Below are 13688 nucleotides of genomic sequence, written 5' to 3' on the forward strand. Positions count from 1 at the left end.
AAAAGAGAGCAAGGTTATACAGAAGGCTGGTCATTAGTGACTTTACTCACAAGAATATTTCTGTTGAGATAACTAAAGCCAATTTAAACAAAGGCAGCCACTTGCCTGGTTTTGTATCTATTAAGCTGTAACCAGGAAAAGAACAAAAGCCTACAGCTAAGTAGAATATATGGATCTGAGATTTTATTTGCTTTGTAAACACTGAATAACAAAAAGGCTGAGGTTGGCAGACACCTCTGGAGGTCATCTGATCCAACCCCCTGCTCAAGCAGAGCGACCTACAGCCAGTGTCTTAAGCCATGTCCAGACAGTTTATACCCTCTTTGCATGTGTTTATACTCATGGATGAGATCCCTTCAGAGCTTTCTCTTCTCCAGGAAGAACAGTCCCAGCTCTTCAGCTTTTCCTCATGGGAGAGATGCTCCAGACACTTAATCATCTCACTAGGCATTCACTGTATTCTCTCCATTATGTCCATGTCTCTGTTGTATGGAGGGCCCAGAACTGGAAGCAGTCCTCCAGGTGTGGCCTCACCAGTGCTGAATAGAAGGGAAGTATCACCTCCCTTGACCTGCTGACAGTAACCCTCCTGCTGCAGCCCAGATACCATTAATATTCTTCACTATATGGACACAGTGCTGGTTTTTGTTCAGCTTCGTGTCCACCAGGGCCTGCAAGTCCTTTCCAGCTGGTTGGCCCCCAGCCTGTACTGATGCCTGGGGTTGCTGCTCTCAAGATATGGGTCTTTGCAGTTCTTCTTGAACATTGTCAGGTTCCTGTCAGCCCATTTCTTCAGCCTTTCAAGGTCCCTCTGGATGGCATCACAACCCTCTGGCATATCTGTCACTCCTCCCAGTTTGATGGCACCTGCAAACTTCCTTAGGGACACTCTGCCCTACCATTCAGATGCTACATGATGCTCTTCTGTTTGCAGCTCTTGTAGATACCTCTTCATAAGGCCATGGACCATCATAGCTATGGACCTCATAAACTTAATAACACTTCTGTGTTAACCTTCCAGAAATGTGTGAGTGTGTATGTTCTCTCCGTCACCCATTTAACCCTACAGGTAGGTAAATTTGTAGAAAAGGAATAATATAAAATGCCAATAGGAATTTGCACACTCCAAATTCAGTTCAACTAGGCTGTAATACAGACACTTCTCGGTAGTGTCTTTCTGTAAATTAAACTGCAAGTTCTCTAACATCTTTAATGACCTTGTTTACTTTCCGCTTTATTGACAACATTAGAGTAGTTGAACAGCACTAAGTCTTTTCTGCCGCAGAAGACAAAACACAATAGAGACATCTAGACTGCACAGCAGATGTGGTCTCCAGCACATTGCAGTCCTGCTCACACAGTTACTCAGCATCAGCTCCTTATTTGCAATTAAGCTGATAACCCTCACATTGGTGTAGCACAGAAACACTCCCTGACATGGCTTGTAAACCATCCACCTAAGGCTTGCAATAGGAAAGGAGAAGCAGACCTTTTGTATAGCATACTGCTAAAATGGCTAAGGTCACACCCAGCCAGCATTACTGCAAGATGTAGAAAAAATACAAGCTTCCCTGTTCCTAGTGCTGCAGTGACCAGCACAGACTTCCAGCCCCAAGTGGGTTTTCTCGACAAAGAGCAGTCCTCAGCCACCACATCACATACACATTACATGGATTAACATGCCTGGCCCACCCCAAGATAGGTTTATTCTTATTCCTTCTCTGGACCAGTGATATAGTGGAAAACCAAGGCATAGAGTTATTTACAACTGCTCTGTACCATGCATGATCTGGACTGAACCAAACCTGTAAGCGGCGAGGAGAAGCAGACAGGCCAACCCAATATGGGCGATAAGCAAACTTCTACTTTATTTGTGAGGCAGTTCACATATATATAGGAGTGGTATTCAGCCACTCCTCCTTCTTGGCACAACAGTATTGCTTAGCCCCACACAGCTTCTTCCACGTTCTCCTCCCATGTCCGGTCTCCAGTTACCTGTGGGGGCCACCCCCTGCCTTGCTCGCGCAGTCCTCCAGGGCTCTATGGTCCTGCTCTTAGAGTCATTCTGCAACAATTCCCCCCTTTTTCTTTGTGCGAGCAAGGCATTGTGGGTTATTCCATTCACCTGTTGTATCACACAACTATAAGCAAGTCTAATAGCTACGATGATTAACCTAACAATGATACATAAGTGCAATACTTTAAACAGCAGTGTTTGACTCAAGCTGTAATGCCCCATGAAGACAACCATCTAATTATTCTTAGGATATTGCTCATTTACTATTGCTGGGTAAGCTGAGCCAGGGTTCTCAGCTGTGCGTGCATCGAATTAGCATAATCAGAGAGACTCATACAACACATTCCATCAAACTCTTCACATCCATGTCCCTGTTCCAACAACAAAAGGTTCTGCAGTGTTGCATGTCTTACAGAGTCAACATTAAAACAAATCAGGAATTGCCTTCGATGTAGAATTGTCTGCTTAGCAACTCAGCAACCCAGTCTGCTTAGTTGAGCCAAGGCCCCGGCTGAAGCACTTACAGTGATTTGGCATATTATGATTGGATACATGTCCTGAAGACCCTTAGTGACTAACATATAATTGGTTAAACACAGGTGTGAGAACTCAAACTTGAAAGCTTGCCAACAGTCCACAGTTCTCATTAACTTGGTGAATTCCAGTCTCTTACCTTGCTTGCTTAAGCTTCTTCGGGCCTCTCATGGCCTTGCTGTATCTTTCAGGACTATTCAGAGTTTATGTACCAATTATGCGTTCTCCCGTGAGAACACTGTCTCCACATCTTCCCCCTTTATGTTTTATATACGGTTTGGGTGACCCTACTTGAGCAGGGGATCTGGGCTAGATTATATCCCCAACATATGCCAACTACAGGCTGCTGGGCCTGTCCCTTTTTCTGCTGTATGGCTCTCTGGTAATAGGCTGTATAGCTCTCTGACCCTTCACATCAAGGTCTGGCATGGCGTGTGTCCCCACCGCTCCACGCCTGCTGGGTTGCAGCCAACAGCGGAGCTAAAGGTTCTTCTTGGTGGCAAACACAGAAGCCAACCCAGTCTTGCCCTTGATTGTGGTAGCAGGCATTTGGTCAGCCTCAGTCCTTGCACCTTGTTGTCAATGCACAGTTTCACCTGCTTCATCCAGTAACAAGTCGCTACTACAGCAAAGCACACACAAATTTACATTAGCAGAGTAACTATTACAGGGTGCAGCAGCATGTTGAAGATGCTGATGGCAGTGAAGGACTAGCCAAAGAAATTTCTTACCAGTGGAATTCTCCCCCCCCTCTTAAATTTGTTCCATCACCTGCTTTATAACACTACCATTGTATTAAAATTTTTCTAGCTTTTGCCTTAGCATTTTCTAGCAGCTACTGCAAATTTCCATACTCTAACATCTCTTTTACAAGTGACAAATCTATACAATACAAGGTGCAGTTTCTTATTAGCAACTAGCTAGTAAATACAGGTGGTTTTATACACAAAATCACAACCTCTAATAATAGCTACTTTACAAGCACACATATTCAGGATGTTACTTTTCAGTTGCCCCCAAGTGATGTTTTGCAGTTATTTGTTCTTTCTCTTCCTCTATCTCATTCTGCTTGGGGTAATCACGGTCAGCTCCTGTAGCTGAGGCATCAGGTTTATCCATTCGTCTGTCCAGCTCATGGCAAGGCTTGACAAACTTTGCAGGCAGTCACCATGGACCTGTAGGCAGGAGGACACAAATATACCCCCTCCCCCAGGTTATCAGTTCTTCAGTTCTTGAGAAGTAGACAGGTTAAGTGCAGCATCATTACTCTCTCTCCCCCCCCTTTTTTTTTTTTTTTTTTTTTTAGTCCCTGCAAAAGCCATCATTACTCCCACTACAGTCCCCCATACAGAACATGGCACAAGGACCCTGTGGAGACTAACAACAACCCAGCTCCGCCGAGAAGCATCATTGCAGTGCGAGGTGGCAGGCTCAACCTTAGCGGGCATCCCCACAGAGGCTCTGCCTCCCCCACATCGCATGAGGCTTGGGCTTTTATACTGACCAAAATGCACACTCATTCCGACACAGGTGGCCAGCCTGTGCTGGAAGAAGCGGCCAGCAGTATCTACAGAGGTCTCCAAGGGTTGATAGAAACCTGGACATACTTATATTTACCAACTTCTAGTACATGAGTATCACAGAGAAACTGTATGGGCTCCCCCTGTCAATTGCAAGAAAAAATCATAACATATACAGCTTGAGTATAAGAGGATTTTAACGCATACCTGGTCACTGTTTGTCAGGTCTCCTTAACTATTTTGAGATCAAGAGCTTCCTACTCTTTAGCCCCCTGCTGTGTAGTAAACACAGGATATGCAAAGATGCCCATTGCAGAAAATTCCCCATCCTTGGTTACCCATTGTTACAACTGAGTGTCTCCAGGGCCAGTGAGTCTGAGCAGACCGACCAGGGAGACGAAGAGTCAGAGTCTGGAAGCAGAGGATATAATCTGGCTCGGATTCAGGGGATTCGGGGGCTGATCCTGGGCCGAACTCAGGGTCTCCGTTGCTTGCAGCTGTGTCTTTCTTATCAGATGTCTCTCGTTCGGTATGTGGCCATCTGCAGACCTGGTTCCTCTGTGACTGAGTTAAAAATTTTTTCACTCTAGGGCATAGTGGGTTGGAGAGGCTCGCAGTTCCTTTAAATCTCCCACTCGCGCATGATCCCTATTTTCTACTGCGTGCTTCAAAATGGCACCGCAATCGATCTGGAGCCGAGGCACCGCCCTCTTTCTTTCGGATTCCTCAACATTCATCATGCGTATACCTTCTAATATACTTTTTCTGTCCTTTTTGAAGTCCCTACTTTCGGAACTGGGGTGGTGGGGGAGCAGGGGGTTACACCTCCTCCGCGGCACCTTCTGATGGAGGGGGAGAAAAGGAAGGGGGGGGCTGCGGGGTGGGGAAACCTTGTGCTCCCGTGAGTTGGGGGAAACGAGTTGTAATCTTCCCCTGGTTTCAACCGACCGGGGACGTCTGTTCCTAGTTACTCCGTTGCTACCGCGGCAGTTTTCTTTTCCGCCTTGTATCTTTTTATACAGTTCATTACTTCTCTCCATGGTTTACCGAGTTTCTTTGCCGTTTTATCATCACTTAGCATTGAGTCAAATAGTTCTTCACCAAACTTTCGCCACTCACTCTCCTCAAATATTGTATTAGGATCTACAAAAAATCCCTTAGCCTTCCCTACAGCCACTAGACCTGCTAGCTGCTTTAGAGTCTCAGGCTCAATTCCCCGCTTTTATAAAAAGCACCGTAACAAGCTCAGGGCTCAATTCCCCGCTTTTATAAAAAGCATTGTAATAAGTCCAGGGCTACCTCTCGGTCCATTTTCATGGCGGCTTTTTCCGGATTGTCTTCTTCTGGGTCGTCCTGTAACCTCGGTCTCCGGATCGGCCTCCCGACGCAGCAGTGTCTGGTTCGCCCCAGCGGCGGACTCCTTTCGGTTAGTCCAAGCACCCGGGTCCGTCACGCCACCGCAGCAGCATTGCCCGCGCTCCCTGGCCGCTGCCGCCGGCGCCGCTCACTCGCCGTTCCGGGTCCCCGTCAACCGGGGCCCTTTTATCCGGGTCCCCGCTAGTCGGGGCCCTGTATCTGGGTCCCCGTCAACCAGGGCCCTGTAATCCGGGTCCCCATTAAGCGGAGCCCTGTATTCCGGGTCCCCGCTAGTCGGGGCCCTGTATTCCGGGTCCCCAGTGACCAGGGCCCTGTAGTCCGCGTCCCTGTTCGGGCACCATTTGTAAGCTGCGAGGAGAAGCAGACAGGCCAACCCAATATGGGTGATAAGCAAACTTCTACTTTATTTGTGAGGCAGTTCACATATATATAGGAGTGGCATTCAGCCACTCCTCCTTCTTGGCACAACAGTATTGCTTAGCCCCACACAGCTTCCTCCACGCTCTCCTCCCATGTCCGGTCTCCAGTTACCTGTGGGGGCCACCCCCTGCCTTGCTCGCACAGTCCTCCAGGGCTCTATGATCCTGCTCTTAGAGTCATTCTGCAACACAAACCCAAAACAGTTCCATTCAAAGTCACTGCTTCCCAAGTGCTATATGGTGGCACAATGCCAATTAAAAATTTCCAAGGGGGTTGGAGAAATTATGAAATGTAAAACAGCAGTGAAAAAACAACTTGCTCACCTAGCCTAAAAACCCCCAAAACAGTTCCATTCAAAGTCACTGCTTCCCAAGTGCTGTATGGTGGCACGATGCCAATTAAAAATTTCCAAGGGGGTTGGAGAAATTATGAAATGTAAAACAGCAGTGAAAAAACAACTTGCTCACCTAGCCTAAAAAACCCACTCTAGATTCTGTGATGGATGATAAAAGAACTTTGAGGAACTCACTGCTCACAAGTTTTGATAATCAGTAATTTAGCCACTATCTCTGCTATTTCATTCTGACCTATTACCAGAGGATCTTGCACATGGACTTCTGTGCTTTCGGAATAGGTGGAGCATCTACTGAGAGATAAGTAGAGCATCTCTTCTGAACTTTGAAAATGTACAAGGCAGTCTTCAGCTACCGCAGCGAAAAAATGCCTCATGAAGAACAAGTACTTTATGTAGGTAATGCTACCAGTCAGTTTAGAAATGTTGTTTGACATTTTTTTAACCTAGTCAGTATATCAATTTCAAGTCTGGAGCCTGAATCAACTTAGTTCTAAGTAGCATTCTATGTTCTATGTTGTGTTTCTATGTGCCTGATGTAAAAAGAAGCCCTGACTTTTACAGAATTAAACCTTGGGACTACTCCCACATGATACTTCATGAAACTGGCTAACAGAATAGATGGATTCCACTGTAGTTTATAATACAATCATTTTATTATATAATTTATTCTTTGCAAATAGCTATGTAAATCATTAAATGATTCACCTAATTTCTGAAAATCTGTATTTAAGTGGTTGTTTTCATACTATGCTTTGACACCTGCTTGTTCGTTTGTTCACATTCCCTGGGTGATCTGTCTCTTAATTTGTATGTTTTCAAGGTCTGGGATTGTCTCAATTTTGCATTCGTATAATAGGACAGTTGTGATCCAGTTGTACTTGACACTGTTTATTGCCACCACCATCCAAATAATAAATAATAACTGTCTGAGGCACTTAGCAGCTTTCTTTTTCTTTTGAGACGCTAATATTAAAATAATTGACTCTGTTCCCAGAACTGCATGTTCTCTTTTCATTAGTATTATAAAACAAAACACACAATCCTTCAAAATTCTAACTTTCCCTGAAAAGAAACACTGCTAGTTTTAACTCATTTTTGTCTGAGTTCCCTTTCCTCACGATGATCTGTCCTGAAAAGTAGAATTAACAGCAACAACAAAAAAGATCCACATTCCAATGTTTTTAGAACATTTTTACTATCCGTGCATATGTGCATACATGAATGCCCTTAGTTTTTCAAGATTAGCTAGGGCTTTGTATGACTGAGTTGCTGTGCCTAGGCAGCACAACAGTGTTACTCCGCAGAATCACCTGTAGATTTACTAAAGGAGAATGGTATCAGAACAGTTCCTCCCAGGTAAGCATCACTAGCTGTAAAGTGCAGGAGGAGTGGCCACCAAATGGAGGAAGGGCATGTGTACAACTCTTGGCTACATCCAAACTTAACTAACTTAGAGACGAAAGTTACAACAGATGATAGTAATGGTAATGGCTTGGTTTTACTTTTGCATTTTTTTCAGTGCTTTTCAACTCATTTCCTTCTTTCATACACAGCAGTTGTCTCTGGTTGGGTCTCAGTGTTCAGGATCTACAGCCTCCCATATGATACAGTGGAGTGTCATCTCTGTGGATAAGATCATCCCTGTATTTTTCCACTTGCAGAAAAGTCTCCCTCATGCAGGATCAGGTTGAATTCATGCAAGTTGTGGCAGTTGTTTGTTGGGGGATTTTTTCCCGGTTTTGGAACAACAGTTAGGTAATTGCGTGGTTCCAATACAGTATCAAGGAAAAGTACACTGCAGGGGTGCTGTGAATTCTAGGTTTATAGTGGTTGTTCAGGTAGATACACCTGCACATTCATATTTTTAATAATTAAAAAGAGTCATTAAAAAAGTCCGTAATTTAAAAACTTCCATCGTTTTACAGGCTGTGGTTCAGTGAAAAAAACAAAAAAAATATCAAAATGATCTCATAAAGCATTTTGAGAACTAAAGATGAAAACTGTAGTACAGGAGATATGGTATATTGCCTGCAAACTAGCCCAGAGAGGATTGCATTAGCTGAGGTCATACAGTCTGATTAAGATAATGACCCGAAGGCAGACAGATGTTAGCTTCCTGATCTATAGCACACTCCTAAAAGTCAGCACTCAAAACTGTATCATTCCTTAGTCTCTCTCTTGGCACATTTAGCAGCCACTACATACCAGAACCTCTGCTCTTGGTGCCATAGCATAAGGTTGTGAATGTGACCAGATATATCTTGAAATGTGTCCCTGCTGCTGGCCACCATGTGACAACATAGTACTTATAAGATACATGCCTACAGTTACAGTTCAGATATAATGGGGGACTTACACTTACCCCCCATTAAGTTAAATTAGATAGGTTCCATCTCACTTGGAGAGATACATTAACACAGCTGGCCCCAGTGTCATGCATGAAAAACAGCTGGCCCTGCAGAGAGCATGGTCAGGCCGCTTCCCACAGGGTTCGAGTCTTCACCCTAAAGTTCCATATAGGATCGTGCTCCTTTGCTCTCATCTTCATGGATTACAGCCTGTGTCAACAAGTTTCTGCAGCAAAATTGGCCTCAACACTCAGCATGGAGCCAAGCAAGGTGTCTTATGCGGGCAACTTGATAAAGTCATGGATTGTGCAGCCTAGCTGAGGGCAGGGCAACTGTTAAAAGTGTCTTGCCTACCCCTAAGGCTTGTGGAATTAGTATTGTGCATGCAGATACCAGTATGGAAAATCCTAACTGAAAACAATGGGAGTTAGAGGTGCAGGGTGGGGATAATACTCTTGTAATACTGTCTAGCTTTCCTGCAATGCTGTTCAGCTATAGAGTTTCGAAGGCCAAATTTACTCCTTCTATAAAAACTCTTACTATTTGAGTGATTACTACGCAGATAAATTTGGTGCTAGATTGTGTTTTAGATGGTGATATGTTTATTCCCTTTTCTCCACATAGCTACAAGCAGTGGAATTAACAGGCAAGTAAAGTATATCGGATACAAAGCAGAGGAAACAAAAGTCAAGAGGAAAGGAGTGGCCTTATAATCAAAGCACAGGGTTAGGCGTGAGGAAACTTCAATTCTTAAGGCTTCCTGAATAGTCACTTCACCTTGCTGGGCCACAGGGGGATATTCTTAATCACTCTGAACAGCACCTTCCTGCACTTACCCTTCTAAGACTCACACATTTGACTGACTTTACCCCTCCTAAGAAGGGTGGGTTAACTCTTATCAACTGGATGAGTCTCTGTTTGGCCAAGGTCACAGTTTCTGTGGTGTAAACAAGCTGTGTTTCTATACTGAAATTAAATGATTGAATCTAGTCATTTAATTCAAGAACCCTTGTTCTTGCAGTCTTCTCCTGTGGAAGATGAGTATGAGAAAGAATACCCCTTAGAAATTGTATGAAGGCCATACGACTCAGAGGGAAGGTTGTGTTGTGGAAGAAAGAGCTCTCTTCAGATTAAGTGGGTGTATTTTTCTGGCAGGGGAACATGCTTTGGCATGTGAGCAAGGTGCCTACCGTTCCAGGCAAATATGAGCCTGCAGTTTGCAACAGGCCACAGGAACTTTGGGTGGAAGTTACAGTAGAAATTTAAATCATTTTAAAGTAACTGCAATCTTGTTATCCTAAACAGAGGCAAATTCATGAACTTTAGGGCAAAAAAAAAAATCTCCAATTCTTCATTTAAAATTCAAGATTTTCATTTCATTAGGGCCACACAGATGATTACGGGTCTGGAGCACCTCTCTTATGAGGAGAGACTGTGGGAGCTGTCTCCTAGTCTAGCGAAGAGAAGACTGAGAGGGGATCTCATTAACGCATATAAATATCTCAGAGGTGGGTGCCAGGAGGCTGGTGCCCAGCGACAGGATAAGGAGAAACAGCCATCAGCTAAAACGCAAGAAGTGTGAGGAAGAACTTCTTTACATCGAGGATGGCAGAGAACTGGAACAGGTGGACAAGGGGGGTTGTGAAGTCTCCCTCGTTGGAGACATTCAAAACCGACCTGGATACATTCCTGTGTAACCTGCTCTAGGTAGCCCTGCCTTGCTACTGCTACTGGATACTACCTTGCTTCCTCGGACTGGATGATCTGCAGAGGTCTCTTTCAACCCTAACGATTATAAGTCATTTGAAAGTAACTGCAATCTTGTTATACTAAACACACGCAAATTCATGAACTTCAGCGGACAAAATAACCCTGTTCTTCATTTATCATGGCAAAGAACCGGGTGCAGCATGGAAAGCACATTTAGGATGTGGCAAACGGCACTTTCAACATACCGAGCACAGAAGGTGACACCGTGACACACACTGTACCCACGCGTGTGCCCCTGCCTGCGTCTCGGTCCCGGCAAGTCACCACCCTGGGAGTGGTGAGCACGCCGGGAGGCAACAGGTGACCAAGCCCTCCGAAGCACCCTGAAAGACGAGGCCAGGGTTAGGGAGCGGCAGCGGCTCCGCTCCCCGCTCCTCAGGCACACTCTGCGGGAAGGGGCCTCCAACCAAAACCCCAGCAAAACACATACACACACACATCCTCCCCAACGCCTCACCACCACACACACACCCCCCCCCCCCCCGCGCACCGCCCCCTGGTGGCGCTCACACCACTCCCCATATCGCCCCGCGCATGCGTCGTCGGCCGCATCCACGGCGGGGGGGAAGGCGGCGGAGGAGGAGGAGAAGAGAGGGAGAGCGGGAGGACGAGAGGGCGCTGTTGCGCCTGCGCGGGTTGTTCCCGGGCAACCCGGGCCGGGGGAGGCGAGTGGAGCCGAGCCGTGGGTGGCCTCCCGCGTGCGCGAGCCCGGTGGCGCGTCCGACGGGCGGTGCGTGCCGCTGCGGCGGGGCATGGTGAGCAAGGGACCGGTGCTGCGCCTGTTGACCGCCATCAACCGCAGGAGGATGAAGCTGCTCATGGGGATCGCCTTCATCGCCTATGTCGCTTGTGAGTGAGCACCGGGGGCTGGGGACGGGTATGGCCCCGCCGTTCATTGCCCATTGCCCGGGTACCCTCCGCTCCCCGTGTCCTCTGCCGCTCGCGGGGAAGAGGAGGAGGAGATTGTGATGGATCCCCGTTGAGTTGCCCGGTTGCGAGGCGCCGCAGCGTGGTTGCTCTGACCCCGGCGGGGAAGAGGGCTCCCCGCGCCCCGGGCTGCCGGCTCCGTTCCTCCCGTCGCCTCCCCGCCCTGCTGAAACTTTCCCGAGTGTGGCGAGCAGCCGGCTAGGCCGTGGCGGAGGGCAGCCGGGTCGGCCGGGCACCCTGCCAGGCATCTTTCCCCTGCCCCGGCCCGATGGCTTGTGAGGGGAAGACCTGCCTCCCCCTCCTGCCCCCTCAGCGGCCGTTGCGGGAAGCGGTGGCTTTCGCTCTGCGGGCGGCCTCCTCCGGCTTCCCCTCTGTGCCTCACGGGCAGGGGCGACCGGGGCCCGCCGGCGCCTTGCGGCAGGCAGCCGGCCTTCGGGCCGAGCCCCGGGCGGTGAGGCCGGGGGGATCGGTGTGAGCGAGACGTGGCTCAAGGAGTCAGCGTTTCCGTAGCCGCTCCCCAGAGCACTCGTAGCCCGCGTTAATCGTAACCAGGTAGCTGCGTGAGGTGAGCCGGCGAGGAAGTTTTCCAGGGCAGGCCTCGTGTCTGGTTATTGCAAAGAAAAAAAGATATCCTTCGGTGTCCTTTGGGGGCTAAATAAATAGGGGTTTGTTTTGTTTATTATCTCAGCACGTAGCTGGAGTCTTAAAGAGGCAGAAGAGAGGCACGAAGGTGTTTGTGAAGAATAACCACTGACAGGGATGTTTATGGCTTCAATTATTAGGTATGAGTCAGATGGAGTCTAGGATTTATAATGCCATTCTGTCACCTCTCTTCCCTTTCTTGTCCAGGTTTTTCTGTTACCTTTTTTCATATTTAGTTTACGTTAGCCTGGCTTATTTTTAGACTTGGATAGATTTTATGTAGATGACACATCATGGGGAAGGATCTTGGATGCTTTGTCAGCTTAGCTAGGGACAAGTGATTCTCTTGATGCTTCACAACACATATAGGTGAGCTAGCTTTGGTGATGGGTGCGTGCATTGGATTTAGGATCCTCCCTTTGCATTTGGGAGGTACAGCTGAAGTAATCGGCAGAAGGGGTGGTGTTTCCTACCCCACAAACACAACACAGGAATTCCCTTTACTACCATATTTACTGCGTTTGCAGGACCTCATTACTAAGTACTGCTGTTATCACTGAGGTTGTGTGCCAGCTCTGACTCTTAGGACAGTTTGTCCAGGTGACTTCAGGTTCCATGTGTACTGGAGCAGGGACAGCTTAATGTATTTTCTTATTTTTAAAGATTTTGCTGTTTTGCCAAAAATAATACTTAATTTTGAAAATAAAGTTAATAGGCTGCTGTGGAAATATGGGAATTGAGTGGCAGTTGACATGGTCATTAGGACCTGGCTATTTATTAGATTCTGTGTATGGTAGTTGGTGCTTGCTTTCTAGCTTTATGAGTAAAAGCCTTAAGAAAGGAAAAAAAAAAAAAGCACCATGTGATTTTTGTTGTTTGCACTGTAAGTCATAGAAGTCTTCTCACTGATTGTTCCTGGTTGTTCTTTGGGATTCAGGAAAAAAAAATGGAGGAGAGGGACTGCAGAGCAATGTGGCCAAAAGTAGCTTGAAAAGGCAAGAGGTTGGTGTCTGATGTGAGTAAGGTTTTTGCAAATCTAATGTGTCAGATTGAAAACCACAGCAAGCTTTTGATTAGTGGGCAAAAGTAATGGAATCATTAGTTATGGCTCTGGCATCTTCAATAAAGTATGTTAGCAGATGCTGATGATATAATAGATTCTAGAGAGACTGGTTTTTGTTTTCTGTGGAAGAGATTATGATCCATCCCCCTATCCTAAAAGCGTACTCCTTGCAATATTACTGAATCATCACTGTGCTCTGGTTGCAGTCAGATAATGCCAGACTAAAATAGCGCAGCGTCTGAGAAAACTGAGCTGCTGGTGTAGGTGTATGTGCTGGCACTTCTTACATTCCTTCTATCTCAAATACTCTCCAAGTGACTAAGTGTTTTTAGGCTGTGCACCTTCTTGCCATGAATTTCCATTCAGTGTTAGTGCAGGGGGAATTGGGTTTGGAGCACATTATGTTACGGGGAATGAAATAGTTGGTAGGTACATTACTTTTTTATGAACTGGAAGACAGGACTTTTTTGATAGTGCCATTTTGTCAGATTATCTGTGAAACCCTGAGAGAATGTTTAGGGAACATCTTTTTAGAAAAAGTGTTTTATTTCATAAAAAGCTTCTGCCTTTGAATACAAATTTGTTACAAATGTGCCTAAAGAATCTCTCTGTGAGAGTCTGCACACTAAAGGAAGAGCTTACAGTCAGTTGAAAGGCACTCAGCTGTCCCGCTCTTAAGACTCATTGAGTGACTCTCTTGGTAGTTTCACAGTGT

The 13688-nt window shown here is 46.4% G+C and overlaps 1 protein-coding gene across 1 annotated transcript in view; it reads left to right on the forward strand.

Moving 5' to 3' along the window:
- The first annotated feature begins 11038 nt into the window (after nt 1–11038).
- The window catches only part of UXS1 (UDP-glucuronate decarboxylase 1), a 61405-nt gene continuing 58755 nt past the window's right edge, over nt 11039–13688 (forward strand). Inside the window, exon 1 of the mRNA XM_057422231.1 lies at nt 11039–11190. Coding sequence (XP_057278214.1) covers nt 11094–11190 — 97 coding nt within the window. The 5' untranslated portion in view covers nt 11039–11093. The remainder of the gene's footprint in view (nt 11191–13688) is intronic.

The sequence above is a fragment of the Pezoporus wallicus genome, unplaced genomic scaffold, assembly GCF_028554395.1.
Source record: "Pezoporus wallicus isolate ANWC-B61680 ecotype Strahan unplaced genomic scaffold, APGP_CSIRO_Pwel_v1 contig_5785, whole genome shotgun sequence".
Classification (NCBI taxonomy): domain Eukaryota; kingdom Metazoa; phylum Chordata; class Aves; order Psittaciformes; family Psittacidae; genus Pezoporus; species Pezoporus wallicus.